General features: G+C 26.2%; 1 protein-coding gene across 3 annotated transcripts; it reads left to right on the forward strand.

The window, feature by feature from the left end:
• Positions 1-675: 675 nt before the first annotated feature.
• On the forward strand, positions 676-27,623 carry LOC122851675 (chondroitin sulfate proteoglycan 4). Of its 3 annotated transcripts, none has more exons than XM_044151043.1 (12): positions 681-1,552; positions 4,444-5,285; positions 5,569-5,662; positions 8,140-8,303; positions 11,888-12,119; positions 14,433-14,649; positions 15,006-15,600; positions 16,760-17,005; positions 19,787-19,984; positions 20,346-20,547; positions 20,968-24,104; positions 24,562-27,623. In XM_044151043.1, exons 3-12 carry the CDS (start codon positions 5,596-5,598, stop codon positions 26,566-26,568), a joined length of 7,065 nt encoding a protein of 2,354 aa, XP_044006978.1. In that variant the 5' UTR covers positions 681-1,552; positions 4,444-5,285; positions 5,569-5,595; the 3' UTR covers positions 26,569-27,623. The 3 variants fall into 3 exon arrangements, with proteins under 3 accessions (XP_044006976.1, XP_044006978.1, XP_044006977.1); XM_044151042.1 differs by having other exon boundaries at positions 4,444-4,681; positions 4,862-5,662; XM_044151041.1 differs by having other exon boundaries at positions 676-1,588; positions 4,444-5,662.
• The last annotated feature ends 351 nt before the right edge of the window (positions 27,624-27,974 follow it).

Genomic DNA, 27,974 nt, shown 5'->3' on the forward strand with positions numbered 1-27,974 from the left:
GAGAAATTTCGACCATCACCCTATCTCTCCTCCTCCTCACCCAACTTTTTTTTCTCTTACATATCTCTTTCAACAAAAGCTGCACATACATAAAAAAAAACTACACCAAGATATATATATATTTTCACATAACACGAGTGGAATTCATGAAACACAAACGGGTGAGAATGAAAAGGCGAAAAAAAAACAACTATATGGAAAGAAGAAAAAGGCTTAAAAATAAAAATAAATAAGGGGGCAAGATGAAGAATATAAACCAAAAAAAAAAAAATAGAAAATAAAAAAGAAAAATCTTGTACCGCCGCACTGGAGCCGCGACGGCGCGAGTTGTGGTGGCACGCGGGGGCGTCATAGTTTTCGTTGAAGAGAGAAATACCAAGGGGGTTTTAGTGGGTGACGAGAGAGAGAGAGCAAAAAAAAAAAAAAAAGGGGAAACTCCGGGTCGGTGTTGGGCATGCTTCTGCGCGCACCAGCATCATCACCAGCATTACCAAAAAAATATCTATATATATATACAGATGTACATCACTGTACATCCTCAATATATGTATCTATATATATACATTTGGATTTGAGATGATGAGCAACGAGAAGGGAGATGACAAAATGAGGGACAAGAGGAGAGAATAATACTAGGAGGCTGTGGACTCAAGCGACGGCGCAAAAGCTCATGCTTAAAAACCGCTTGTTCGAACACTGAGTTGTCGCGGAGCACTTGTCCACGACGTATCACGTAAATAATTGGATAATTCATTTTGGATATTTTTTTTATTTTTTTTTCATTCATTTTTTTTCACAATATATATCCTTAAATATTCCCACTCTAAATATAACACAGTGTGTAAAATCTTTGTCTCATAGTGTTGTGGTGCTTTTTTTTTTTTGAAAAGTGTATGTGACATTTAATTTTCTAAAAAGAAAATATATTAATTTATAATTTAAAGCTGATTTTTAATTTGTTCAGGTGAATTTATTAAGTGTAATAATATTTTTTAAATTGACATAAATTTGATGAATATTAAGGAGGCAATGTATCCACTGGGTTTTGAATGAAACTGATCGGTACATGGAATTCGATATGTCTCGACATTTATACTCGGGGGACAATACGTATTGTATGTAGTGTGATTCGTGCCAGGTTACCACGAGTATAGTCACCAGGATTCCCATGTGTCATACTAACTGGTTCAACAAATGAAAAATAAAAAAAAATAAATAAATCACCAACCAAGAGAGGGAGAGACAGAGGATCAAAAAGATGAAAATTGTGGAAAATCTCTTGAGACTTGAGATGTGTTTGTAATTTTAAAAATCACTAACACACAAAGGGCTTAATCAAAACATAAATAATTATAATCAAAATAGTGCGTTAATTATTATAATTTTAAATAAACAAAAAAGTGAAAATGTGCACTAGTTGGATATGTGTTTAGTATATGTATATTTGTGACATGTTATAAAGTGAAAATGCAAATTAATTATGGGTGTTAAAACATTCTGCAGATGGATGTACAAAAGCTACTGTGAATGACACCAAAAACATATTGTTAATGTATATATAAATTAAATATACAAAATTATATTCATGGTATTTATAAATAAATATTTTTTTGTTTTAAAAATAACTCACCCCTACATACGCACTGTTCTCTCTGACATTTTTTTTCAATCTTTTAATCTCCGGTTCAAGTTGTTCATAGTTTCCTGAAAAAAAAAAAAATAATAAATAAGTTATATAATGAATCAGACATCAGAATATTGATGATAAATAAAAAAATTAAAAAAAATGAAACAATAGGTGATACAATAAAGGGTAACATGTCGAGCAAAGATTTTTGTTATGATTTTTTTTTTTTCTGCGGTATGGTATTCGACGATTTGAGGTATTTTCAATTGTTTCTGTAAATTGTAGAAATTCAACAAAACGGGGGTTGAGAAATTTTGGTGGAAGCATTATTAGTTGTGTTTGCTGTGGGTTAAAACGATAACCCCAATTTTGTAGCATGTGCTGCTGTTGCAACTATAGAGATTTTACTTCAATATATGTATGTAATATCAAGCCACGAAACTCTGTATTTCAAAGCTTACAAAATCTCGCTAAATTAAACTCACAAAGTTCATTCGTGCTTTTTTTCATTTTATTTTCTATATATTTTTATTTTTATTTTTTTTGTTTAATAGTGTCTTCAACAGACATGTAAAAAAAAATTAAAAACAAAGTGAAAATAACGATGTCATTACATCTAGAGTTTGTTAACGAAGGCAAACAAAATCCTCCTCATTTTTTAACTATTTCTTTTTTTGTTTTTTGTATGAAAATAAAAGTAATCGTTAAAATAGGATTTTACCCGTGTAGGAATCGCCAAGCATGGAAACATGGCCATACACTGGCCGATAAACGGCAGCCCATGATTGGTAGCCAAGCAAGGGCCATTAATGGGATATACTTGGCAAACGATCGGTCCATTATTGTGTTGCCAAGATTGGCAGTCTTGTCTTGGCCAACGTCTATTGCATTAATTGGCTGGCCATTTTAATGGCTGCCGTTCATGGCCGATCCTTGGCAAATTAATGGCTGGCCATTTTAATAATTCATGTAGCAATTCATGGCTGGCCATTCAATGGCTACCGTTCATCGGCCAATTCATGGCAAATTCATGACTGGCCATTAATGGCTGCCGTTCATCGGCCAATTCATGGCAAATTCATGGCTGGCCATTTAATGGCTACTGTTCATCGGCCAATTCATGGCAAATTCATGGCTGGCCATTAATGGCTGCCATTCATCGGCCAATTCATGGCAAAATCATGGCTGGCCATTAATGGCTACCGTTCATCGGCCAATTCATGGCAAATTCATGGCTGGCCATTTAATGGCTGCCGTTCATCGGCCAATTCATGGCAAATTCATGGCTGGCCATTTAATGGCTGACGTTCATCGGCCAATTCATGGCAAATTCATGGCTGGCCATTAATGGCCACCGTTCATCGGCCAATTCATGGCAAATTCATGGCTGGCCATTTAATGGCTACTGTTCATCGGCCAATTCATGGCAAATTCATGGCTGGCCATTAATGGCTGCCGTTCATCGGCCAATTCATGGCAAATTCATGGCTGGCCATTAATGGCCACCGTTCATCGGCCAATTCATGGCAAATTCATGGCTGGCCATTTAATGGCTACTGTTCATCGGCCAATTCATGGCAAATTCATGGCTGGCCATTTAATGGCTACTGTTCATCGGCCAATTCATGGCAAATTCATGGCTGGCCATTAATGGCTACCAACCATCAGCTAATTTTTGACAAAAAAAAAAAGAAGACAATAGAAAAAAAAAATTCAACAATGGAGCATTAAAATTAAATGAATAAATAAATATATTTGTATTTGAATAATCATCTTCAAAAAAGTCTACAAAGTCTACGAGTGAACTTAATTACTACAAGAGAACAAAAAACTTTCGAAATATATATATCGCGCTCGTGGCTCAGTTAGTTAAAGCATAGGTTTAGTGTAGGTTTAGGTTTTCGGTCGAGAGTTCGCGCCCCGCGAGAGGCAGGAAAAAAAAAACATTTATTATAAAAAAAAACAGAGTTGGACTCGATAATCTATATATGCAATTGAAAAAAAAAATATTTTTTTTATTTTTATTTATAAAAAAATTGATTTCGCAAGTAATGGGCCAATCTTGGCAAATGTTAATGGGACAATCTTGGCAAATTTTAATGGGCCAATCTTGGCAAATGTTAATGGGCCAATAATGGCAGCCAATATTAGAATGGTGTAACGCGCCAGGCCCGGCGTATGAGTGGCCCATTAATGGCAGCCCATTAATGGCAAAATTTCGCCATGCATCGGCCGTTACATGGCCGTGTTGTAGTCTCCTACACGGGTAGCTCAATATTGCAATAATTTTGTTGGATTATATACTTTGATACAATCCTTTGATGTCAGCTAACAATCAATACGCAATCCAACTAGTATTATGCTTCAAAAAAAAGTAAAATATAAATATATTTCCAGTATTTTATGCCTTTTATAAATATTAATCCAAACAGTTGAATAAAATTTGTAAAATCAAAGATAAACAAAAAAAAAGCTCTTTAATTACTCGAACCAGTAAATTTTTATCTGATTTATTTATTTTTTTTTATCAGGTATAATAATATTCATCAAATGCAAAATAAAAAAATCAACTATTCAGCAAAAAAAAAAAATGCATTATTTTTTATGTTATAACCATTGCCCACTGATTTGTTTATTCAAACCGTTGAATTAATTAAAAGCATGAAAAATGAAAAAATTTAAAAAATGTCAGAGCACAGAATAAAAACCATCAGACCAAATTAGCTAATTGTTAAACAAAAAAATTGAGTAGAATAAATATCAGCCCCACTAAAAAAAAAAAAAAAAAAACTCATGATTTATTTTAAAATTTACAGAAAGAAAAATAATAAAAATAAAATGTGAATCATGGTCAACGTAGGTTGACTTGCAGAGAAAATATATAAAAAGAAAAAAGCACCCTGTGGTATATTCAAAAAAAAAAAAAAGGTAATAATAAAAAGAAAAAAAAAAAATAAGTTGTCACGTCGTAACCAGAAGCGAACAATTAATAGGTTCAAGAGCAATCAAGTAAATCTACATGTTAGCAATGTCAATGCAAACTCGACACAGAAGGTACTTCATTATTCAAAAGTTGATTTTATATAAAATAAATTACTTTTAAAAAATCAAAAAAAAAAATAAAGATAATTGTCACTCATTGAATTTTTTTTTCTACAAATAAAATACATATTATTGTTAATAATGACAAATAAATAATAAAATTTTATTTTTTAAATTTATATAACAAAAAAGAGATAAATAATAATTCAAGTTTGTTGAATTATGAAAATTCCGTGGTATTTGAGTTTACATAGACACTTGTGTATTCACGAACCAGTTGAAAACGAATACCTTGTGAGAAACAAAGACGATATAAAATTGCTAGAATACTGTAACAAGTGTGAGACAATAGCCAACGTGAAAGAGTGTGTGTCCAGGGTTGAAAAAAAGCAGAGACATTTGAAAAAGTAAAAGAAAAAAATAGATATATAAAAAGTTTAAAAAAAGGAGTATACCATCGTGTTTGAGAAGGGGTTGGTGTATAAGGGATGAAAAAGAGAGAGCAGGAAGGAAAAGCCGTGAAAAACATGACGCCACGAAAGTACGTAACTTATGGCCTCGCATAAATAACCTGGCTTGAGCTCATACAACGCTTTGGGATCGATGCTGCTTTTCGGTACGTTCGCTTTTCGTATAAGCCCCTATTTATCCCGAACAAGAGTGCATATAATATACGATGAAAAGCCTGTGAATATATATTAAAAAAATAATAATCAAAAAATTAATAAATAAAACGCGAAGCGTCCTACCTACGTAAAAAATCAAAAAAAAAATAATTCAAAAATTGTCATTAAAAAACAAATATATAGATTAAAAAAACAATAATAAAACATTGTGATATAGAGTGAAAATAAATAGAAAAAAAAAAAATAGATTCAAGAAAAGTTTTATATATATAGTTGAAAAGGAGCCTAAAGTTTGTCGACATGGGACTGTTGATGTTGCTGGCTGCAACGGCCGTTCTCTTGGGTTACTGCCAGACGGATGAAAAAGGTAACGTATGGATATATGAACTTAAGACATACACATCGTTATGTACAAGTAAACGCCATTTTCCTCAAAGCTTATGTACACATAAATATAATAGATCCATATATAACATCTAGATAGTTGCAAGTTATATATTCTAACATACGCGAAGTTCAAAATTCAAAAAAGAATTTGAAAAAAAAATATTATAAAATCACAAGATGAGGTCAAATATATATATTATACCGTCAAATAAAATACGTGAAAATTGAAATTATACTGAATACCCACTGGCTATGTTGGAAGAAAATAAATAGATCCATGAATTTTTACGTTAAAAAATAAAAAAAATAAAAATGTAATTATTATATTTCTTCTATTTTTTTATCATTTCATTATTTTATTTTTTTTTCTTCACTTCAGTAACCTATTTTATATTTTCTTTTAGTATTTATTTATTTATTTTTTTCTATATCAAGTTAAGTTTTTTCTCTTTGCAGTGCATTTTATACTTACTGAAAGTTATAACGGCCACGATAACAGTCACTTTTCTTTGTATATATTTCAACGGTTTCTACGCGACTTTGAACAATACTACTGTATATCCAACACGAAGTATAAAATAGAATAAATAAAAAAAATAAAAAAAAAATAACCCTTGTCTAAGCCTTCTGGCTGCTTCTGGCTTGCTTTTCTCACTACAGATATATATAGTACCACTTTTGCTTAGTAAACAAACATTCGAATATAATTCGTTGAATCCTGAGAGAGCTACAAAAATATATACAAACACAAACATACTGCAAGCTACATTTGTTCAGCTCTCATATTGTTGCCTTTTTTTTTTTTTTCGCTACATTCTGTTTTTCCTATTTTTTCTCTCCCTTTTTTTTCGCGTATTTAAACATTATTTTCTACATTTCTGTTTGCCTGTCTAACCGAACAATGTGTGGCTGGTTTTTTCTGTATACAAGCATGTTTTTAGAGGTGCCAAACGAATTTTTATGAACGCAAAAAAATACAATAATAATATATAAAATAGACATTGACAGAAAGAGAAACGAGCTGTCATTTGTTTTCTATATTTTTTTTTTTTTTTTTTAACATTACTTTATACTTGTTTTACATTTATTTATTTACTTTAAAAAAAAATAGTTTTTGAGGTTTTTTTTTTTTATTCATTTCCTGGGCGGAAACTAAACATTGGCTGGACGTTTTGGATAAATTCACTGATGCGGAAATTTGAGACTGACCCTGCCCATATAACTTTCTTCTTTCTTTTGATTTTTTTATCTATAAATTTTCATTTTTTTTTTTTTTTTGTTTATGTATTTACAATACCAACAGTCAAGTTTCATTTTTTATTTTCATTTTTCGTTACAACACAAAAGTATATTTAATTTTTTTTTTTTTTTCATTCAACTTTGTTATCTATTGCCTTTTTTTTATTATTATTTTGATTTTATATATGCCCGGGATAATCTGATGGGGGTTTTTTGATAGTCGGTCAACCTGAAAAAAGGTCTTCACAGCATCAATTTTTATATTTTGTTGAGTCACTATTTTCAATTCACAAAATGGATATATAAATGTATTTGTAAAGTGTATATATAGTGGTTAAAAATAGAATCAATATTGGAGCCGGACATATTGCTACTGGTAGATGATGGAAACTCGTAAAATAAATATTCCCACTTCCTACTGTTATAATTGAATTGAGAAAATCTCATGTTGTTCACGTTCAAACGCCAATGTTTCATATAAATAAAATAACACACAAGTGCTTTATTACTTTTCACGTAATACTCAATAATATATATCGAAAAAATAAACAAATATTTATTCATAAAAATATGCAATACAAGTTATTAGTAATATTTATATAACTTATTACATATTTAATCAATTTTCATTTGCTTCTCAGTATTTAAATTTCTCTGAAATTATTATTTATTCATCAAAGCTAATAAATCCAAGCTTTTCGGAGAATTTCTTGTTTCGAAATAAATCAATAAATTTATATAGAAAAATGCAATGTTTAATTTGTAATTTTTTTTTGATCATAATATACCTAATAAAAGTCCTACAAGAGAATTAATAGAAAGCTGTTTTTTAATAAAAAGTCAATGGCAATAGAAAAACAAGATGAAAAAAAATTCAAGGAATGAGGTACAAAAGACGTGCTGTGAATGAGCCAAAGGTTTTTGCAAAAAATTCCAAACAATTGAAGAAGAAAGTCGTTGTTCGTTTATCGACTTTCAATGTCGTGGTAGGACTTGAGTCACTTCACAAAAACATCTAACAAGTCTGCATTTGAACGGTTTATCGTTGTATATACTTTATTTTCTCATAAAAAAAAAACAAACTTCAAAACCATTCAACAAAAATTCCCATATAACAATAATTTTTTATACAAATATAAATTTTGTTTTTTTTTCTTTCAATAAAATATATCAATATAAATGTTTTATGATTATTGTTATTTTGTTTTTGTATTTTAGTGTCATTATTTGGAGCAAGCTACATACATTTTCCAGTACAAGAAGCCAAAGGCAGTACCGATATAAGTTTTAGATTTCGAACACATCTTGCCGATGCAATTCTCATATTGGCAGCTGGAAAAACTGACTATTGTTTAATAAAGCTCGAGGCTGGCAGACTAAAGGTACGTTTTTTTTTTCTATATTTTATTTTACTTATTTTTTACTTTGATATGACTACTTTATTTTCAGTAAATTTTTCGAAAAAAATTCCCTTGTCGCCGATAGGCTTTTTGTTATATATTTTTTTTTTGTATATAATATATATACAGTTGAAAAACTCGTTTGTTCTTCATCACTGATGATGAAACGTGCCTTTTAAAAAATATTTTTTTTTATATTTTTTCATGTTCACACTTTAACATTACCATTATGGTTTTTTTTTCATTTTTTTTTTGTTACATGTTATTTTGTTTTACGTTTATTTTATTATTTATTTTTTTTTTTGTGAGTGGTTTTTGCGTCAGTAGATATGCTTGAAGACAAGCTCAAGCCATTCATAAACCGATATTCCAAGTTGGTATATATATGGCTGAATGGTTACTGCCTCAGTGCGCAATTACATTCACAAGCATTACCTTATACTTGTGCGGTTTGTATGAGTGCAACTTGAAATGACTTTAAATCGCCATCAAATATATATTCACAAAATCGTTGTGGATTACCATCACAAGTTATTAACTTGCCTTGCAAATAATACAACACCCCTCCCCCTCCCCATATACATATTAAACTTATTTATCAAAAAAAAAAAAAAAAAAATGACTTCAAGTATAAACTGTTTGAGAATAAGGATAAAAGTCTCATTTCATATTATCCTGTATATTAATGGTATATTTATATGTGGATACAGGAGTTAGTGACAACATAAATCCAAGAGTTGGTTGGGATTAGCTGGTTGGTCCGTGATAAACGATATTTGGTCGACGTGCTCGCCAATTTCGCATACTAGTTCAACACAAAAACGTATACTAAAAAAACAAAAAGGGATAAATAAATAGAAAAAAAAAAAAGGTGACAGAGAAAAAAAGGAGAAAATTGACAAAGGACAAAAAATAAAAAAAACCCAACAACAATTGGACAATAAAAAAAAATTACAGAGCAAATGAAAAATAAAATATATAAAACGAATGCGTTGATATATATTGGATTGCTGAATAGACGATACAGGTCAATTGGATGAGAAATAAATGGGATTTAGTGTTTGAGCTTTTTGGTAAAATTGAATTTCTATAATATCTGATGTAATTAGAGTAGAGAGAGAGAGAGGAAGAGTGAGAGTGAGTGATTTTGGTTATATTTACACAAAAAGATAAAAGGTAAAAGAAATTACTAAATACATGTACACCCTACACCTACACAGAGAGAGAGAAAATGATGTGGATGTGTTGGTGGATTTAAGCTTGATTCAAAAGTTTAACAGTAATATAAATCCTCTGGTATATCTGATATCCTTTTACAAATGTTCAACAACGACAATAGTTGAAAAAAAAATAAATACATATATAGAACATAATGTGTATGTGTTTATAGTGGTATTATAGTATTGAGCTAGCTGTAGGAAAATGGTCTAGGGATAGATATAAGGATATACTTTTCGTATACGATAATTAACTCTTAACGATCTCAGTTGGCACAGGGTCAAGCTGGTGCAATTCTAAAACGAATATCACGCTTTAAATTGACGTAATTTTCAAACTAAAATATCTTGTTCTTCTTCTAGGTTTATCTATCTTTTTTTATCTCACAGGATAATTAATCAAGCAGTGGCGTTAGTCATCCTCATCATCTATCCTTCTTTATTCTATCACAAATTATATACCTTTACTCATCTCACTTTTACAGCTCAGCCAGTTAAAGGAAGAAAGATTGAGTGAACCATCACAACGTAATGATACGGCTATCGAGCTTTCGTTAACTTCAAAATATATACCATGTATTTTCATCGTTTTTCTTTTGCTTTATCATCCACTAACTCTCTCTCTCTTTTATCACGTCATTCTATATACTATTTCCAATTTTCTCTATATACACAAATTAATATCAAATGAAAAATTAAGTAAAAAAAAAAAAATGCTAAATAGTTTAAAAATATGTAAAATACTTTTAAATCGTTACCAACTTTTTTATACTCTAAAAATTTCCTGAAATCCTTTCATCACATTTAGCCTTTTTTTTTTTTTTAACTAGAGCTTTTATTATTATTTTTTTTTTCATTTTTTAGGAGAAAACTTTTGCGCTATTCTGAACAAAAACTAAACACACATGCCACCTGGATACCAATCATCACATGGTGTATATAAAAAAATTGTCCATATAAAATCCAGATATAATTTTTTTTTTTTTTTTTGTTTTTCTGCAAGATAAATCGACTAGACTTTTTCACTCACTTCGTGAACATAAGAGATTTTAGTGGAACTAAATAAAAACAAAAAATAAAAAATATAAAAAAAAAAAAAGAAAAATCCTGTCATTTCCAGTTGGCAGGTTGAGCTCATTGAGTATATATGCCGATAACGCGACCAAATCGAATCGATTCCAAGCGATTTACTCAGCTGTCTGTATCTCTGTTTGAGAATAAAAATATATAAATAAATAAAAAATAAAATGCTATCATACTAGCACACATACATACTCAATATGTTAAAAATTTAAAATCATTGATTGTTTATATATTGATAATAAAATATAGATGTGTGTTTGTGTAAACATATCAATGATAAATTTACCAGTGAAATACAATACATATTGTTTATTGTAAACTAAATTCAATTGTAGTATAAATTAATCCACTGAAAATGTTGACAGCATTGTTATACTTGGTAAATGAACAATGACATGTAAAAAAAATGAAAAATATAATTGTTTTTTATTTGAAAATTTTATGTAAAATAAGAGTTATAATTAAATTGTACTTTGAGAAAATTTTATTTGATACAAAAGGGTTTTAATACACTTGAGACATGTATACATGAAATTTACTACATGTGAATGAGTGTATAAATGAAGAGGAATAAAGAGGAAAAGAGAGATTTTCCTTGACACTTAATATATATATGTACCTTTGAAGTTGTCACCACAACATACTCACAAAATTTCACCTTTACAAAGCCAAAGTGTATATAGTAATGTATTAATCTTTTTGCAAAGTGTTGGAGTGACACAGCAAGTTGGATTTGGCGCAAGCACAACTTTAAACCTATATATCCTTTGAAATGTTACTAGTAAAATCCTCACAACATTTACGTTGAATCTGCATAGCTATTCGCGTGAGCTCTTACAACTGTACCCTTAAACTTTATTCTTTTACTTCCGCCAAAAAGAAAAATAAAATACAAAAAAAGAGGTCGAGATTTTAAGCCTGGAAAATAAGAACTCTCTTCGTGAATTATTTATTTATTTATAACTAAATAAAGGTATTATATTATTTAATTTTTCTTTTTCCTTTTTTCAATTCAATTTGTTGGTTTTTTTATTTTTTTTTTTTTCTATGAACTATACAAGATAATAAACACATAAAATAACCAATATTCACATTTACGTTATCTAAAATATATTCAAAGAATAATCAATACTATTGAAAAGCCATTTTCACTATATAAAAATCGAATAAATTTTTGTCTATTATTACTATTATTTGTGTTGCTAAAATATATATTTTTAGCATCAAGTAAAAGTAATTGATTTTGAGTTTTTTTTTGTGTTTTAGGTACATATTAATTTAGGTGCTGGTGAGAGTGAAATTGCTGGACCAAAAGGATTGACACTTAATGATTTAAATTGGCATGAAATTAATTTAACAAGAAGAGAAGCAAATATGACATTGAAAATTGATGTTATACATACAACAAGAATATTATTACCAGGAAGATTTTTTGTTCTCAACATATTGTATGGTGTCTATATTGGTGGAAGAGGTGATTTCAACGAGCTATTTTTAGGTAAAATATATACACGCACATATACACTTAAATTTTATACTAAAGATTTTATAAATATGTATATAATGATGGTGCTAAAGCCTCGTTCAACATTTAGCTTTGGTGAAAATATATAAAAATAATGTGGGGAGGGATCGTGAGTGCATTAAGGGACTCGAGATCAAAAAGATCAAGCCAAAATTTTTTATTTTATATATATAAAAATTATTTATTTTTAATCTATTTATACTTTTTTTTTATTTTGTTATATTATTAGGGTAAAAAAAATATGAATAGATCATAAAATGAATAGAGTATATAGCAGTTCATTTAACTCTGAAAAAATCAATGACAAAATTATTGGAAAATTGTCGTTCGTTACGGGATTTACACTCCATTAACTATCGATGTATTTTTTATCACTTGAATTGATTTATAAATTATATATTTTTTTTTATTTTAAATTAAATATATTTGATAAATAAATATATAAATTGAAATTTGTCTTTTCTTTTTTTATTTTTGTTTTGCAATTTCCCAAGCGAAAACAGGCTCGTTGAAAAAGTAATCTTACCCAAGTGATATAGAAAAATAAATAAATAAAAAAAGACCTAGAAAATGAGATGGAATGAATAGAAACTAAAGAAATAAAAAAAAAAATACAAATGGTCCTCATGGTGTCGCGTTCTTTGCCGTCTAATTCAGCTACCCAGGTCAACGAATTGAATACGATCAGTGCAAATAGCAACTTTTTCTATATAGCACACAATATTCTCTTCTCAACGAAACAGCAAAATTCAATTTACATATTCATGATGATTCATTTGTTCATGGTCACAATGTACAAGATCAAAAAAATAAAAGTAAATTACTTTTTCAATTTTATTTTATACAACAAAAATAAATTATAAAAACAATATTTATCATTTATTATAAATCATTATAAACAAAATTAAAAAATTTATTAATATTTTTATAAATCATTTCTGTTTACTATTTTAATCTTCATTTTGTTATTATCATCAAATCACTAAAGCAAACAGACACTGTACTTAAAATATTCAACAACCAAAAAAAATAAAAATAAAAAAAATTTACAAATGTAAATGTAAACATAGAAATACAATATATATTAAATAATGCAACTCTGATATTCAGCAACAAAATGCATCAGATGCAATGTTTTATCAACCCCCCAAAACTTTTTTACATTTACATATACTTTTTTTTTTTTTTGTGCTATTCTTTTATTTTATTGTTAAAATAATTTTACATTTATTTTTGCCTCCATCATGCTCTGTTTTGAATTAACATTTATAAATATTTGATAAAAGTTTTTAGGCAGATAGTATAATATACAAAACGTATATCCCCATAACAAATACATAAAATAATCTCAGAATTATATATTAAGATACTCTATGAGAAAGTGAAATTTATACAGTAGTTTTGAAATTAATACATTTTAAGTAGTTTCTTTTTTATTAATTTTAAAGTTGACAACTTTTACATTTTATATATTTTTAATCCATTAATCCAATATTAATCGACAATATGACATCATGAAAACTATCTATAAATGAAAAGAAAATATAAAATAAAAAAGTAAGCAGATAATTAAAGATGAAAATGATTTTATGAGGAATTATTTCATAGAGATTTCGGATGTTTTAGAAACAAATGAGAAAGACAAAAAAGAGAAGGTCGAAGTACTCAGTAGTGTTGTAAATTTCAAGTAGTTTCTTTTTTTTTTCAAACTTTACATTTTTTTATGCTTAATCCATTGATCGTTTAAACATACAATGTAAAAAAAAATATAATAATAAAGTGCAGAGAATTGATGATAAAATTTTTTTTTTCGGAGGAAAAAAAAAGAGAGAGAGGGGTCGAAGAGAATCTATTATACCTTTACATTTATTATGCTTGGAGATTGGGGCTAATATTTATGATTACACTAGACGAGAAGGTACTGCACGTATACAAATATATATAAATATACGCTCCCTCGTGTAAATTATTCAGAAAGCTTATTACGCGAAGTAGCCATGGTGGGGTTAATGTGTACCATAAAAAAAAAAGTATAAATAAATAAAAAATTTAATGAAATGGTATATATATAAAAAAAAAATGGAAATATGATAGAATATAAACGATAATAAACAAAAAAAAAAGAAACAAAATGAAATGTTTGTTTGAATAAGATTAACGTGTGTTTATTTAAAAATTTTTATTTCAGTGTTTTCAATTTGAATTAATATTTATTAACTTGGCTATTTATTTATCCAATAAATGTGGGTAAATAAAAAATTTTATAAATTTAATTATTTATTTTAGGTCACACTGAATATATGAGAGGTTGTATGGCTGATATATTGTACAATGGTGCAAATGTTATTGAATATACTAAATTGAGAAAAGTTAATTCAGAAGCAACATCAGTAACTTGGGGTTGTTCTGGTGAATTTGATGCAACTGAAAAATCCGAAATAAGTTTTATTGAAGAAGGAGCATTTATATCAATACCAAAACAAATTCCACGTTCTGGATCAAGGTAAAAAAAAAACTCATTCTATTTAATATTTTCAATCAAACAAAAAAATGAAATGAAAAAAAAAATAAAATCAATATTAAAATATAAAACCACAATACATACTGATAAAAAAAAATTTTTGTTATTTTATATTTTTAAACAAAGACATCACTCATATGTCTTTTAAAATTATTTCATCTCTTTGTTTTATGAAAAAACAAAAAAAAAAAAAACTAGAAAATAAATTGTAAAAATAAAAAACCAATAATTGGTTTTGTTTGTATATTTTTTTTATTTTTATTTTTCATAATTTTCAATATGTCATATTTGAAATAAAGTAATGAAAATAATTTAATTTAAATAATTCATATTTACAGATGGGAATTTGAATTAAAAACAATATCAGAAAGTGGTTTATTATTATACAATGCTGGACAAGCATCACATGCTGATTACTTGGGTATTGAATTGATTGACAGTAAAATACGTTTATTAATGAATAAAGGTAATGGTGCAACTGAAATATTACATAAAATGTATGTATCTGATGGTAAATGGCACAAAATTATAATTGAATTTAATCCAAATTTTATTGGTATAACAATTGATGAAAATAGTGAAAAATTAAATCTACCATCTGGTGGTAATCGTTATCTTGATTTAGCTGATATATTATATATTGGTGGTACTGAATTAAATAAACGTGCACGTGCTATTGGTAAAGGTTTAAAATCTGGTGATCATAGTTTTATTGGTTGTATTAAAAATATGTTACTTGATAATAATGAAATTGGTTTACCAAATGTCAAGATAAGCCAAGGTATTGTTGTTGGTTGTATATGGACATATCCATGTTATAATATTAAACCATGTATTGAAACATCAACATGTACACAACTTGGTGTACATTCATTTCAATGTATTTGTGATCAACCACATTGTGTCAAGACCGGTTATGTTGAACCATCAAATGTAAGTTTTGTCTTTATAATAATATAATATCAACTTGTACAATATGTATACATGATAATTAGAAATTAATTATATATCATTGATATATTTGCCACTTGTATGTTCAACTTTTATCATGTGTGAGTGAGTGAGTGTCTCTCAATACAAATAGGTAAATTAATGTTTGTGGGTGTGATTGAACTTAACATGAAACCAATCAGTCCATCAGCAAGTATATATGCATATATTATATCCTCTGCATATAAACTTTATGTATATACATAAAGTTGACTGGCAAATTTGTACCAACGAATGGCTCTTTGAAATGAGACTGAGTGAGGACTTTGACAATGGCTGTATGATTCTCTATTTACCTTGCGTGGTTTGTGGTCGTTGTTGATGGCGAGAGTACTGATTTGCAAATTCCCCTATTCATAAAATCACTGTGTATATATATATTACATATATTACTTGACGTAAAACGGACGTCATCTACAAATTGATCGGTTCACTCAAAATACACACATGAATTTATTTAAAAAAAAAATATTATTATAAATTCAAGAGCTTTTATTTATTATACAAATGGTTTTATATATTTTTTTTTTTTTGAATATTGGCATTGTATTGCTGGAAAGAGGAAAAGATCATGAAAAGTCTATTATCAGAGTTTTATAAGATGTAGTCGTTGAGAGTGCTTTCAACGAGTACATATATATAAAATTATCGATAACTGATATCGAGTTCTGTGAATGTCTATCTGGTTGATTGGAATAACTCCCATTGGACGAACAAGAAGGCTAAAAAAATTGTTATTTTATTTTTTATTTTTCATATAATACAATATATGTTGTATTTTTTTTTTTTTCTTTGCAAACGAGCAAAGTAAAAGAATGAAGTGTAGTTTTCGTCTGACTATATGTATGTTGTACTACTTGTCTCGTAGGAAATCAAGCTATTTTTCGTTAAATTCTCTGGAGATAAAAAAATATAGAAAAAAAAAAAAAAGGTAACTTGAAAAGATTCTTCAAGTATTTATCAAATTCTTTTTGATGTAAATACTTGGTAGAAGTTGTAAAAACAAATTTTCCTTTAAAAATAATTTTTAATGATTTTTAAAATTGTTTAATGGATATATAATTAGTTGAGAATAATTTTCTATTTATTTTTATTTTAACAGATTAACGTTAGTCTTGCATTAAATCTTGAGATTGTAGCAGTGAAAAGCATTGTAGTGCCAGAAGGTGAACACACGTTGGTCACCACTAACAATATTGCAATGGTACTGGACATTGCCAAGTATGGAATGAACGAGAACGGGGTCATTTTCACTATGGTAGAACAGCCAAAACATGGTAAAATCACCTTGGATTCAACCACAACTACCACATCTTCATTTACTCTACACGACATTTACAGTAACAAGGTATATACATACACATATTCTTTTATCTAACAATTTAACTTTTTATATATATATAAAAATAGAAATACTTTTTTTTTTTTTTAAATAGAAAAAGAATAAATTTATTCTACAACATCTGTATTATATTATATTTCTCAAAGCTTGCTTCCTTTCTACAATTTTCTCTCATTTTTTTTTTAATTTAATTTTATTATTATATATATATAAAATATATCATGAAAATTCTAAATAACTTTATATATTAATTTAGTTTTAATTTAAATTTATCAAGCATTAAATTTTACAATTAAAAAATACTTGATTTTATTATTATTATTCGTGAAAATGATGTTGAGCTTTGAGCGCTTTTTAAAAAAAAAAAAAAAAAAACAGCTGGCACAATAAAAAAATACCATTCGAGATATTATTTATAAAATATATTAGTAAAAATTAATTATTTTTAGCTCGGAAAAATTCAATAGTATTTTAATAAATATTTTCATTTCATTGAAATTTTTTTTTTGAATGTTTTATCAAAGTGGTATATGAATTAATTAAAAACATCAATATATTTTTTAATTAAATTATTTTTTTACATTTTAACAAAGTAATAATATATTTAGCTTTAAATTTTTATTAATTTCTGGCTACATAATGTCTTCCGGCTAAATTTTCGACCAACCGGAAAGCATTAATTATAACTCACGAGAAATCATGTTATGCGTATATTCACGAAAATATATTAGCCGGCTATATAAAATACCAAGTGAGACCACATGAAAAATATATAAAAAAAAAATAAAAAATACTATATGTGACACGTGACATTAATATAAACTAATAAAACATAACTCTAATAAAATATAAAACTTGACTTTTTATAAAGAAAAATATATAATAATTGAAAAAAAATAAATTTTTTATTCACAATGCAAACGCAAGTAGCTAAGGAATAAAAATAAAAAAAAAATAAAAAAAACTATTGTACGTAAAGATAAAAATAAAATAAATAAAAAAAAGTAAAAGAAATAAATTCTCACGAATATATCAAAGAGTTTAAAGTTATATGAATATATACTTGGAGCTTGGGTGTTGCGGTTGGCTACTTAAACTTTGAAATGAAACTTGAATTTCACATAGCCATTGCCGAATGCATCGTGTGCACAATTGTGGTACAGACTCAAACAAACTTTGAATAACAATCCCAGTGATATCGTTTTCACCTAACCACCCTTTTTCCTTATTTCATCGTATTTTTTAGTCCCTTTTTCTTTATCCATTGTTCCCAATAACTCTAAAGGCTGAAAAGAAAATAATAAAAAAAAAGGAAAACACGTTCGATTTGTTCATGCCTCAATGGAATTTACTCGTTCAAGTATCTACAGTTATAATGTATTTTTTTCTTTTCATAAAAATATATAAGAAATTCGGCTCCAAGGCAAAATCGATAGACAAATTTTATAAAATATGCGGAGAATCATAAAAGACACTTCGGGTCATTGATATTTAAACAAATAAATAATAAATATATATACAATATATAGCTAACTATATATTTTTTTAATATTATTTTTACGAGATATTAACAAAAAATAAAAAACCAAATGTCTGTGAAATCCAGCCCTTCTTATATGGAGGTAAAAAAAAAAAAGAAAAAAATTTTTTAATATGTAGAACATAAACCTTATTTTATTTCTCACAAAAAAAAACTTTAAATTTATGTAAAATGTTAAGAAATTGAATTAAAATAAAAAATAGCAGTTGAGCTTTTTTATTAAAAATATTTTTTGCTAAAAATTGAGAGTGCAAATGTTATGAGAGTGACGAGATGTCTGACGTCTTGATAAGTCTCATAGTTGTCAGTTGGGGTGAAAAATCACGTGTTTAAAACTCGTCCAATGTCGTATACACATTCACAAATGGATATATACTAGTACTACGTGATGTAGAAAGTACCCAACTTTAAGAAAAGCTATATATGACAGAAATAAAAAGGGGAGAGATAAAGAGAGAGATCCAGAATTCATGGATCGTTCATCGAGGATAAAGTCTTGTAACATATACGACAACCAAAAAACGAATTTCTATATATGAACTACTTCAAATAGATGAAAGTTATACCGATGCTCTTTGAGTCGTCCAATCATTCCCTTATAAATTTTATTGCCATTATAATTTTTTCTCCAGTCAACTTCATCACAATTATATTTTATTTTTTATATATATACTTTTTTTTTTTTCATTACCATTCTTTGAATTATTTTATTTTTTTATTACTACATCGAAATTGTTTTACTAGAGTCATTTCGTGTCCTTGGTTCGTTCACGAGGGACTTATCTTATCACTTCCCCGGCTCTTTTTTTTTTTTTGTCTCATTCTACTTACTTTTTTAAGGAACTTTCATCGTCCGACTTTGAAATTAATTTTCTTTGCAGCTTTATTGCCCTGCACCTATAGACGTAAACCCCTTTTTTATTTTTTTTTTTTTCTTTAAAAAGTCTTCATCTCTTGAATAATTGAACTGGACAAGCCTTGTGGTATGCTAATTGTCACAATTTTAATGAATAACCACGACGTTGTCCCACAAGCACCGATAATCGTATACTTTTTTTTTTTTAAAAAGACTTTTACAACAGTTTTACAATTTTTTTTTAGCATAAAATAATAACTTGATAACAAGTTTTAATTTTTTTTTAAATTTAATACCCAAAAGGAATTATCATTTTGTAATTTAATTAAAAAAAAAAAAAATAAATTAAAAAACAATAGATGAATATTTAATATTGAATTTATATATTTAGGTCCAGTATATTCATGATGGTAGTGAAAATGAAGAAGATTTTATGATATTGGAGGTAAAGCTGACAGTTGAAATTGGCTTCACGCTTCCTGAATATCTACAGAGTCGTCTGAGATTTCCCCTCAGTGTCAACGTTACGCCGGTGAACGACCCGCCTATTCTAGAAATACCAACAACCAAAGTCCTCAGGCTTGCACAAGTAAGTAAGCAAAAGTAAAGTGCCAACGAAAAAGTTAAATATAAAGACTCCTTGATGCGGCATTGGCTTGTACAAACTCGTATATTTCATTTGCCTTGCAATTATACAAAAACACAGTCAAATAATAATAATTTTCATATTTTTTTTTTACATTTAATTTTATTATACGTGTGTGTCCAATTTGATAATAATATTACATCTAAATTTTGTTTTTTAAATGAAATATAAATTGAATTTATTTGATGTTGTCAATGTTATCATTGATATTAATTTTGAGATAAATTGGATTGAACGCTATGGTCATTATCAATTATTTTAGTTGATTAATACATGTAGGATAAAATTTAATTATTATTAATAGGGAACGAGAAAAATACTTAACAAAGAATTGGTATGGACTGTGGATCCAGATACATCAAATGACATGTTGATTTATACTGTTTTACGTGCTGATACTGATGCTGGACATGTTGAAAAACTCAATCATTCATCAAGTAGAATTGAAAAATTTACACAAGCTGAACTTTCACAGGGTCTTATATCTTATGTTCATCATGGAAGTGGTAATTTTTTTTTCCTCTCTTTTTCTCTTTACTTTATTCATTTTTTTTTAATTTTTTTCATTCATAATTTTACATTTTATTTCAATCCATCTCGTGAATAAATTTTATTCCATATGATCCAGTTGATTCAGCTTGGTAGATAAAACTCGAATAAATTGGTAAATTTTATTTTTCATCATTTTTTTTTTTTCACTATCTTACGGGTCATATGAATTACCATTTTTTTTTTATTATTAGTTTTATAAAATATTTTTTTTTTTTTCCTCTTTATTCAGTTCTTTTCATCATCATCAATTTTTATCATAAAGACAGATCTCTGTCTAGTTGTCATAGATATTCCCACAGAGATTTTTAAAAGCAAAAAAAAAAAAAAAATTGAAAAGAAGAAGAATTAAATGAAATAATTATTTGTTTTTTTAGCAAAGCCAAATGCAATGCTGGGACTTCAGGTGAATGATGGAAATGAAAATAGTAAAAAAACATTTTTACGAATAACAGCATATCCATTACAAATAAAATTAAAACACAATACTGGTATTGTTGTTGTTCATCGTTCATTTTCATATTTAACACCATTTAATTTATCATTTGCAACAAATTCTGATGATACAAGTATATTAATACTATACACAATAATTGTACAACCACAATATGGCATATTAGAAGTTCTAAATTCATCAACAAACACATGGTCAAGTGTTGAACAATTTACAAATCATAATATTGAATTAAAACAAATTAAATATTTACATACAATTGGTAGTCCAACAAATGATATATTTAAATTTCAAGCATCAGTACGTGAACTTAAAACTCAACAAATTTTTGATTTTAAAATATCATTTATTGATATGGAACTTAAAGAAATAAATAATAAAAAAATTGAATTTACAAATACAAATGAAATAATAATAACAAATGACAATATAAAATATCAAACAAATCCATTATTAACATCAACAAATATGATTGAATATAAAATGCTAAATAATCCAAAATACGGTATTATTTATAACAAAAATAAAATATTGAATAACAATGATATATTAACACAACATGACATTGACAATGGATCAATAAAATATCGTTTATACAAACGTGCATATTCAAAAATTGATGATGAAATTAATTTTTTAATAAATGCACCACAATGTCAATCATTAACAGCAACATTAACAATTGAATATTTAACTGGTAAAAATACACGAGTAATACTTGATACAATTGAATCACTTGAAGTTGATGAAGGCTCAAAAGTACCTTTAAATATTGCAAAAATAAATCCAAAAGATTTTCAAGTTAATGATGTAATTTATAATATAACTGAATTACCAAAACATGGCTGGTTTATTTTACAATCAAATAATAATAAAACAACAACAACATTTACATATAATGAATTAATGAATAAATCAATATATTATATTCATGATGATAGTGAAACAACAAATGATACATTTAGCTATGTTGGAATATCAAATGATAATAGTAATAATGATTTTATGTATGTTGGAAAATTTAATATAACAATTAATTTAAAAAATGATAATCCACCAATTAGATCAGGTATAACAATATTTGATGTTGTTATTAATGGTGAAAGAATAATAACAAATAACGAACTTAATTATATTGATCATGATACTGGCACAAATACAAATGACATAATATATACTGTATCACATATAACAAATGGTAATATTTATAATAATTTAAATGAAAAAATTGACAAATTTACACAAAAAGATATTAATGAACGTAAAATTATCTTCAAACATAATGGTGATGTTAATGGACAGTTTGAATTTGATATTAGTGATGGTCTGTTTAAACATAATGATTTCTTAGAAATACATGCTAGTAAACCATATATTAAATTTCATGAAAGTAATGCAACAATTGTACAATTTAATAATACAGTTATTCTAAATATAAATGATTTTAATATTGATACAAATATTGATATTAATTATAATGATATTATATATAACATAACAAGTCAACCAAAACAAGGAAAAATAATTATGAAAAATAATAATGAATGTTATACATTTACACGTAATGATTTGTTAAATAAATTAATATTATATAAACATTTAGGTGGTTCATTAACAAAAGATGAATTTCGTATTAGAATAAATATAAATGGTATTTATAGTGAAACACGTATTATGATTAAAGTATATCCAAAATGTTATTGGGAAACATTAATTATTAAAAATAATAATATAATATTTGTTGAAGAAGCAACAAGTGTACTTATTAATAAAAGAAGCTTAGAAATATTACATCCAAAAATATCACCAACTGAAATAACATATTTAATACGTGAATTACCAAAAAATGGTTATCTTGAAATGCAAAATATTAATGATGGACATAATATTAATAATAATGAAGAAATAAAAGATGATTATGAAATAAATCAAATACGTCATTTTGATCAAAGTGTTATTAATGAAGGACGTTTGTATTATGTACAATCAGTTGCTAATCAAACAAATGATAATTTTATAATTGACGTTACAAATGGTATAACATGGATTCGTGGTATTGTCATTAATTTTATTATAATACCAGATAAATTATATATTGAAAGTGATAATATAAGTGTTATTGAAGGTAATAGTATATTATTAAATAGAAAAAAATTTCATGTTATAACAACATATTACAATGATAAATTAAGTGATTATAAAATTATTGAAAAACCAAAACATGGTTATATTATTGATGTCAATAAAAATAATAATAATATTAAAAAATTTACACAAAAACAATTGGATAATAATTGTATTATGTATAAACATAATGGTGATGAATTTTTATATGATTTCATGAAAATAATTGCAATTGCTGGTGATAAATCAAGTCAACCAATTGATATATGGATAAATATACAACAAATTAATGATGAGTTACCAGTTATTATTAAAAATAATAATATTAAAGTATGGCAAGGTGGTAATGTTGTAATAACAAATGATAATTTATTAGCAATTGATAATGATACATTGCCAAATGATTTGTTGTATAATATTAGTATTATTAAAAATGGTTATTTATCATTAAAAAAATTTCCAAGTATTGAAATATATAATTTTACACAAAAACAAATTAATGATTTATCAATTATTTTTACTCATACAAATGGTACTGATGCTGTTATTTTTTTTACATTGTATGATGGTATACATACAATTACTGGAAATAATATAACTATTGATACAATACCAATTAAATTGAAAATTATTGAAAATAATTTACTTAATATATTTCCATTAACAAGAAAAATTATTGTTGATAAAATATTATTAACAACATGTACGGATAATAGTAGAAATGTATTTTATATTATACGTCGTTCACCAAATCTTGGAAAGATAATTATGGAAACTAATGAGGGCACTTGGCATGAAGTTGACAGATTTACGCAGAAAGATTTGAATGAGAGTAAAGTTACTTATGAACACACCAAGCAGTTTATGGACTTGTCTACTAATGATTCATTCGTATTTGATGTTGAAACATATTTTGCTGAAACTATCAAGAATCAGGTATTTTCTATTTTCATTTAATTTATATTATCATTATTATACAAGTTTTTCTTTTGAAGAAAAAAAGGATTTTATTTTTAAAAGTAGATGAGAAATATTACTTGAAACTTTTATTAAAAAGTTTTCATTTTATTTTATTAATTTATAGATGAATATATATTTTTAATGGTTTATTAGATTATAAATTTATTTGATGAAATATATATTTTCCCTTGTTATTGTCAAGTTACAATAACAACAAAGTTGATAATTTTTTTTTCTTTTAAATTTGATCAAGATTGACATGAGAAAATTAAATTCACCTAGTTTTTTTTTTTTTTTTTTTTGTGTTTTGTCTTATCAATACTTTTATTTTTTTAAATTACTTTAAAAGTCTTGTCGTCTTTGAGAGAAATTAATTAAGTTGAAATAATAGCTGCTGATATAATCTCATGTATTACTGATTTTTATTTTGTAGATTTTCCGAATAGATGTGTCAGTATCAAGTGGTGGACTTGGAAGATATATTGTATCATCTCCAATTCATGTTGAGGAAGGTGGTTCAACTGAGATATCAATGAATATTAGTGGTATAATTGGATATTTACGTACAAAAACAGGAATTGAAAATCCTTCAGTAATAACAACATTAACAAATCAACCAAAACATGGTCATGTTATGTTAATGCCTGATTTAAATATAACAAAATTTTCACAATCACAAATTGAAGATAAAAAAATAGCCTATTATCATGATCATTCAGATAGTATTGATGATCATATTGATTTATCATTATACCTAATACCAGGTTATATTATGTTATGTAATACAAGTATACAAATAATAATATCACCAATAAATGATCAACCATTTAAACTTGTTACAAAATCACCATTTATAACTGTTGTACAAAATCAAAGTCAAACAATAACAAGAAATGATTTATTAACAATTGATCCAGATACAACACCAGATGAATTAATATATGATATGATATCTGGTACAACTGCTGGACATTTATTACTATTATCAATTGAACAAAATTCATCAGAAGTACGACAAGTTAATAAATTTAGTCAACTTGATGTTGATTCAAATAGATTAATATATGAACATAGTGGTTCATCACAAGCAGCATCATTTTATTTTCGTGTATCTGATGGACGTTTTACACCAGTATATACACTATTTAATGTACATGTTATACCAATTAAATTAAATGTAACAACACCCAGTTCATTGACATTACAACAAGGTATTAATATGGCAATATTAACTGAAGATAATATTAAACTTGATACAAATGCTAGACAAGAACATGTTATATATACATTAACTAAATTACCAAAATATGGTACATTATATGTTAAAAATTTAGAAGCAACAACATTTAAACATACTGATTTATTATCAAAAATTGTTGTTTATGTACAAACTGATATGTCATCATCAAATGATAGTTTAATTTTATCATCACGTATTAGTGATTATATTATAAATGATATTAAAATTATAATTAAAGTTATACCATTAATGTTAATACGTCAAATGACTGTATTTTCTGGTGAAAAAAATCAACTTAATTTAAAATATATGGATGCAACACCACTAGCTGAAGCAACAAGCAGTAATCCAATATATTATATTACAACAAAATCACGTTATTGTAAAATTAAACGTATTTTACGTAATTCTGGTGAAAAACGTAGTACACGTGAACGTGAAATATCACGTTTTTCACATAGTGAAATAATAACTGGTGTTATATTTATTGTATGTAAACGTATACCAATAAATGACATTGATGGTTTAAATGATAATTTTGAATTTAATTTATCTGGTTCAATTTATCAGCCAGCAAATGGTATATTTAATATTAAAATTAAAATTGATCCAGATATTAATAATAATACATTAGAAGGACCAATGGATCCAGTTGGTCATGAAGGTGAAATGTCAATTGCTCCAAATATGTCACAAGATTATATTATATTATTAAGTATGTTATTTGGTTTATTTATATTAAGTATATTAGTTGTTATTACAATTAAATGTCGACGTAAAAAATATAAAAATACAACAACAAATAATAATATAAATAATAATAATAATAATATGTTAAATAAACAAAATGAAATGACACCGACAATTGGTGTTATACCATTACCAAGACCACCAGATCATTTAATGCCAACAACACCACATTTAAAAAGATTTGTTAATGATCATATGGATATGACATCAAGTACACCATTACCAACACATTCAACAATGACAACATCAACATTACCACAATGTAAAGTTATACCATTAAATCAAATTGAAAGTGTTGCTAGTTCAGATGCTGATGTATCAGCAAGATATCCATATGGTGTTGCTGATAATGATGATTGGAGTAGTTTTGATACTGCTGATTTACCATGTTCACAAAATACTGTTAGACGAACAAATCCATTATTAAGAAGAAATCAATATTGGGTCTAGCATACACCATCAACAATTGAAATTAGACAAGATTTTAATCAAATTCACTATGAGCCTGGATAATGCTAAATACCAAATTACATTTATTTTTTTTATTTACTCATTATTTTTCAATTTTTATTGTCAAATGACTCATGAGTAAAATAATAATGAACAAAAAGACTGTAATTTAATTTTTCTTTTTTTAATTCATTCGCAATTTTATATATATTTTTTAATCATTTTTTTTTTAATGATAATCAAAGGATGAATTATTGGAGGTATAAAGTATATATTTTCAAGTTAATTTAATAATAATTTTTAGAATTTAAAATCAATCAAGTTAGATTGGTCTAATGAACTTTTAATTTTATATAGAGATGATATTTGCTATTTTTAATTTCGATTATTTCTATAGAATAATACTTTTTTTTAATAAATAAATTATTAAATTTTTGTTTTTTTATATTCCATAATGCTACAATTAAATATTATTATGTTTTTTGTAAAATAAATTGTCTATAAATAAGATATGCATAAATATCAAAAAAATAAATGATAAAAATCAATTAAAAAAAATTTTTAAAAATATGATAAATAATTGTAAAAATAATTAAAAATGGCTGTTTTATAATGCCAAATAATTAAAATATATAAATAAATGAATTATAATTTTTCAATATATATTATTTAATTACATTTTTTTTAGATAAGTTTAGTATTAATATAAAATTTATTGCATTTGTTGTATAGAAAAGTATAATTAATATTGTCAAAACATTTAAAAATTATATGTGAATTCAAGATAAAATATATGTTTAAAGATGAAAATTAATTTTATCTAAAAAGTATGTTTGTATGCAGAGAATGTCAACTAAATAATAGAAATTAATTTAATAATAAAGGATAAAAACATACATATATAAATATATACGCGTGTTTTTTCAGTATTAAAAATAAATTTTAAAAAATAAAAACAAAAAATATATAAATTTATGAATGTTGATTGGTAAATGCGCCCAAATTCGTTGGTTTTTACACTAATAAATAATTAATATTAATTAAAAAAAAAAAAACAAAAACTGTTAGAACATTTAGATGTGTAAGTTGAGAAAAAAAAACAACATAAAAAATGTATAATTAATTAAATAAATGACAATGACTGTTGATGATATAAAATTTAAAAAAGCACTAACAAAAAAAAAAAAAAAAAAAGATCATTATAATTAAATTGTCCAGAATACCATAGTGATATTAATGAATTTAAGTGTAATAAAATAAAATGCACTTTTGATGAGTACACGACCTCAAAAAATGACAAAAATAATTACCAATTATTTCATTATCAAGAGGATGAATAAAAAATTAAAAAAAATAAAAATAAAATTCTTTTGTATTGTCAATAAAGACACACAATTATTAGGCCA

This window comes from Aphidius gifuensis, linkage group LG3, assembly GCF_014905175.1.
Source record: "Aphidius gifuensis isolate YNYX2018 linkage group LG3, ASM1490517v1, whole genome shotgun sequence".
NCBI lineage: Eukaryota > Metazoa > Arthropoda > Insecta > Hymenoptera > Braconidae > Aphidius > Aphidius gifuensis.

Excerpts from the sequence above, each read along its gene's own strand:
- LOC122851675 (XM_044151041.1), top strand. The coding sequence starts at position 5,596 with ATGGGACTGTTGATGTTGCTGGCTGCAACGGCCGTTCTCTTGGGTTAC. Across the intron at positions 12,120-14,432 it reads TTTCAACGAGCTATTTTTAG|GTCACACTGAATATATGAGA; the intron begins GTAAAATATATA and ends TATTTATTTTAG. Across the intron at positions 24,105-24,561 it reads CTGAAACTATCAAGAATCAG|ATTTTCCGAATAGATGTGTC; the intron begins GTATTTTCTATT and ends TTTATTTTGTAG.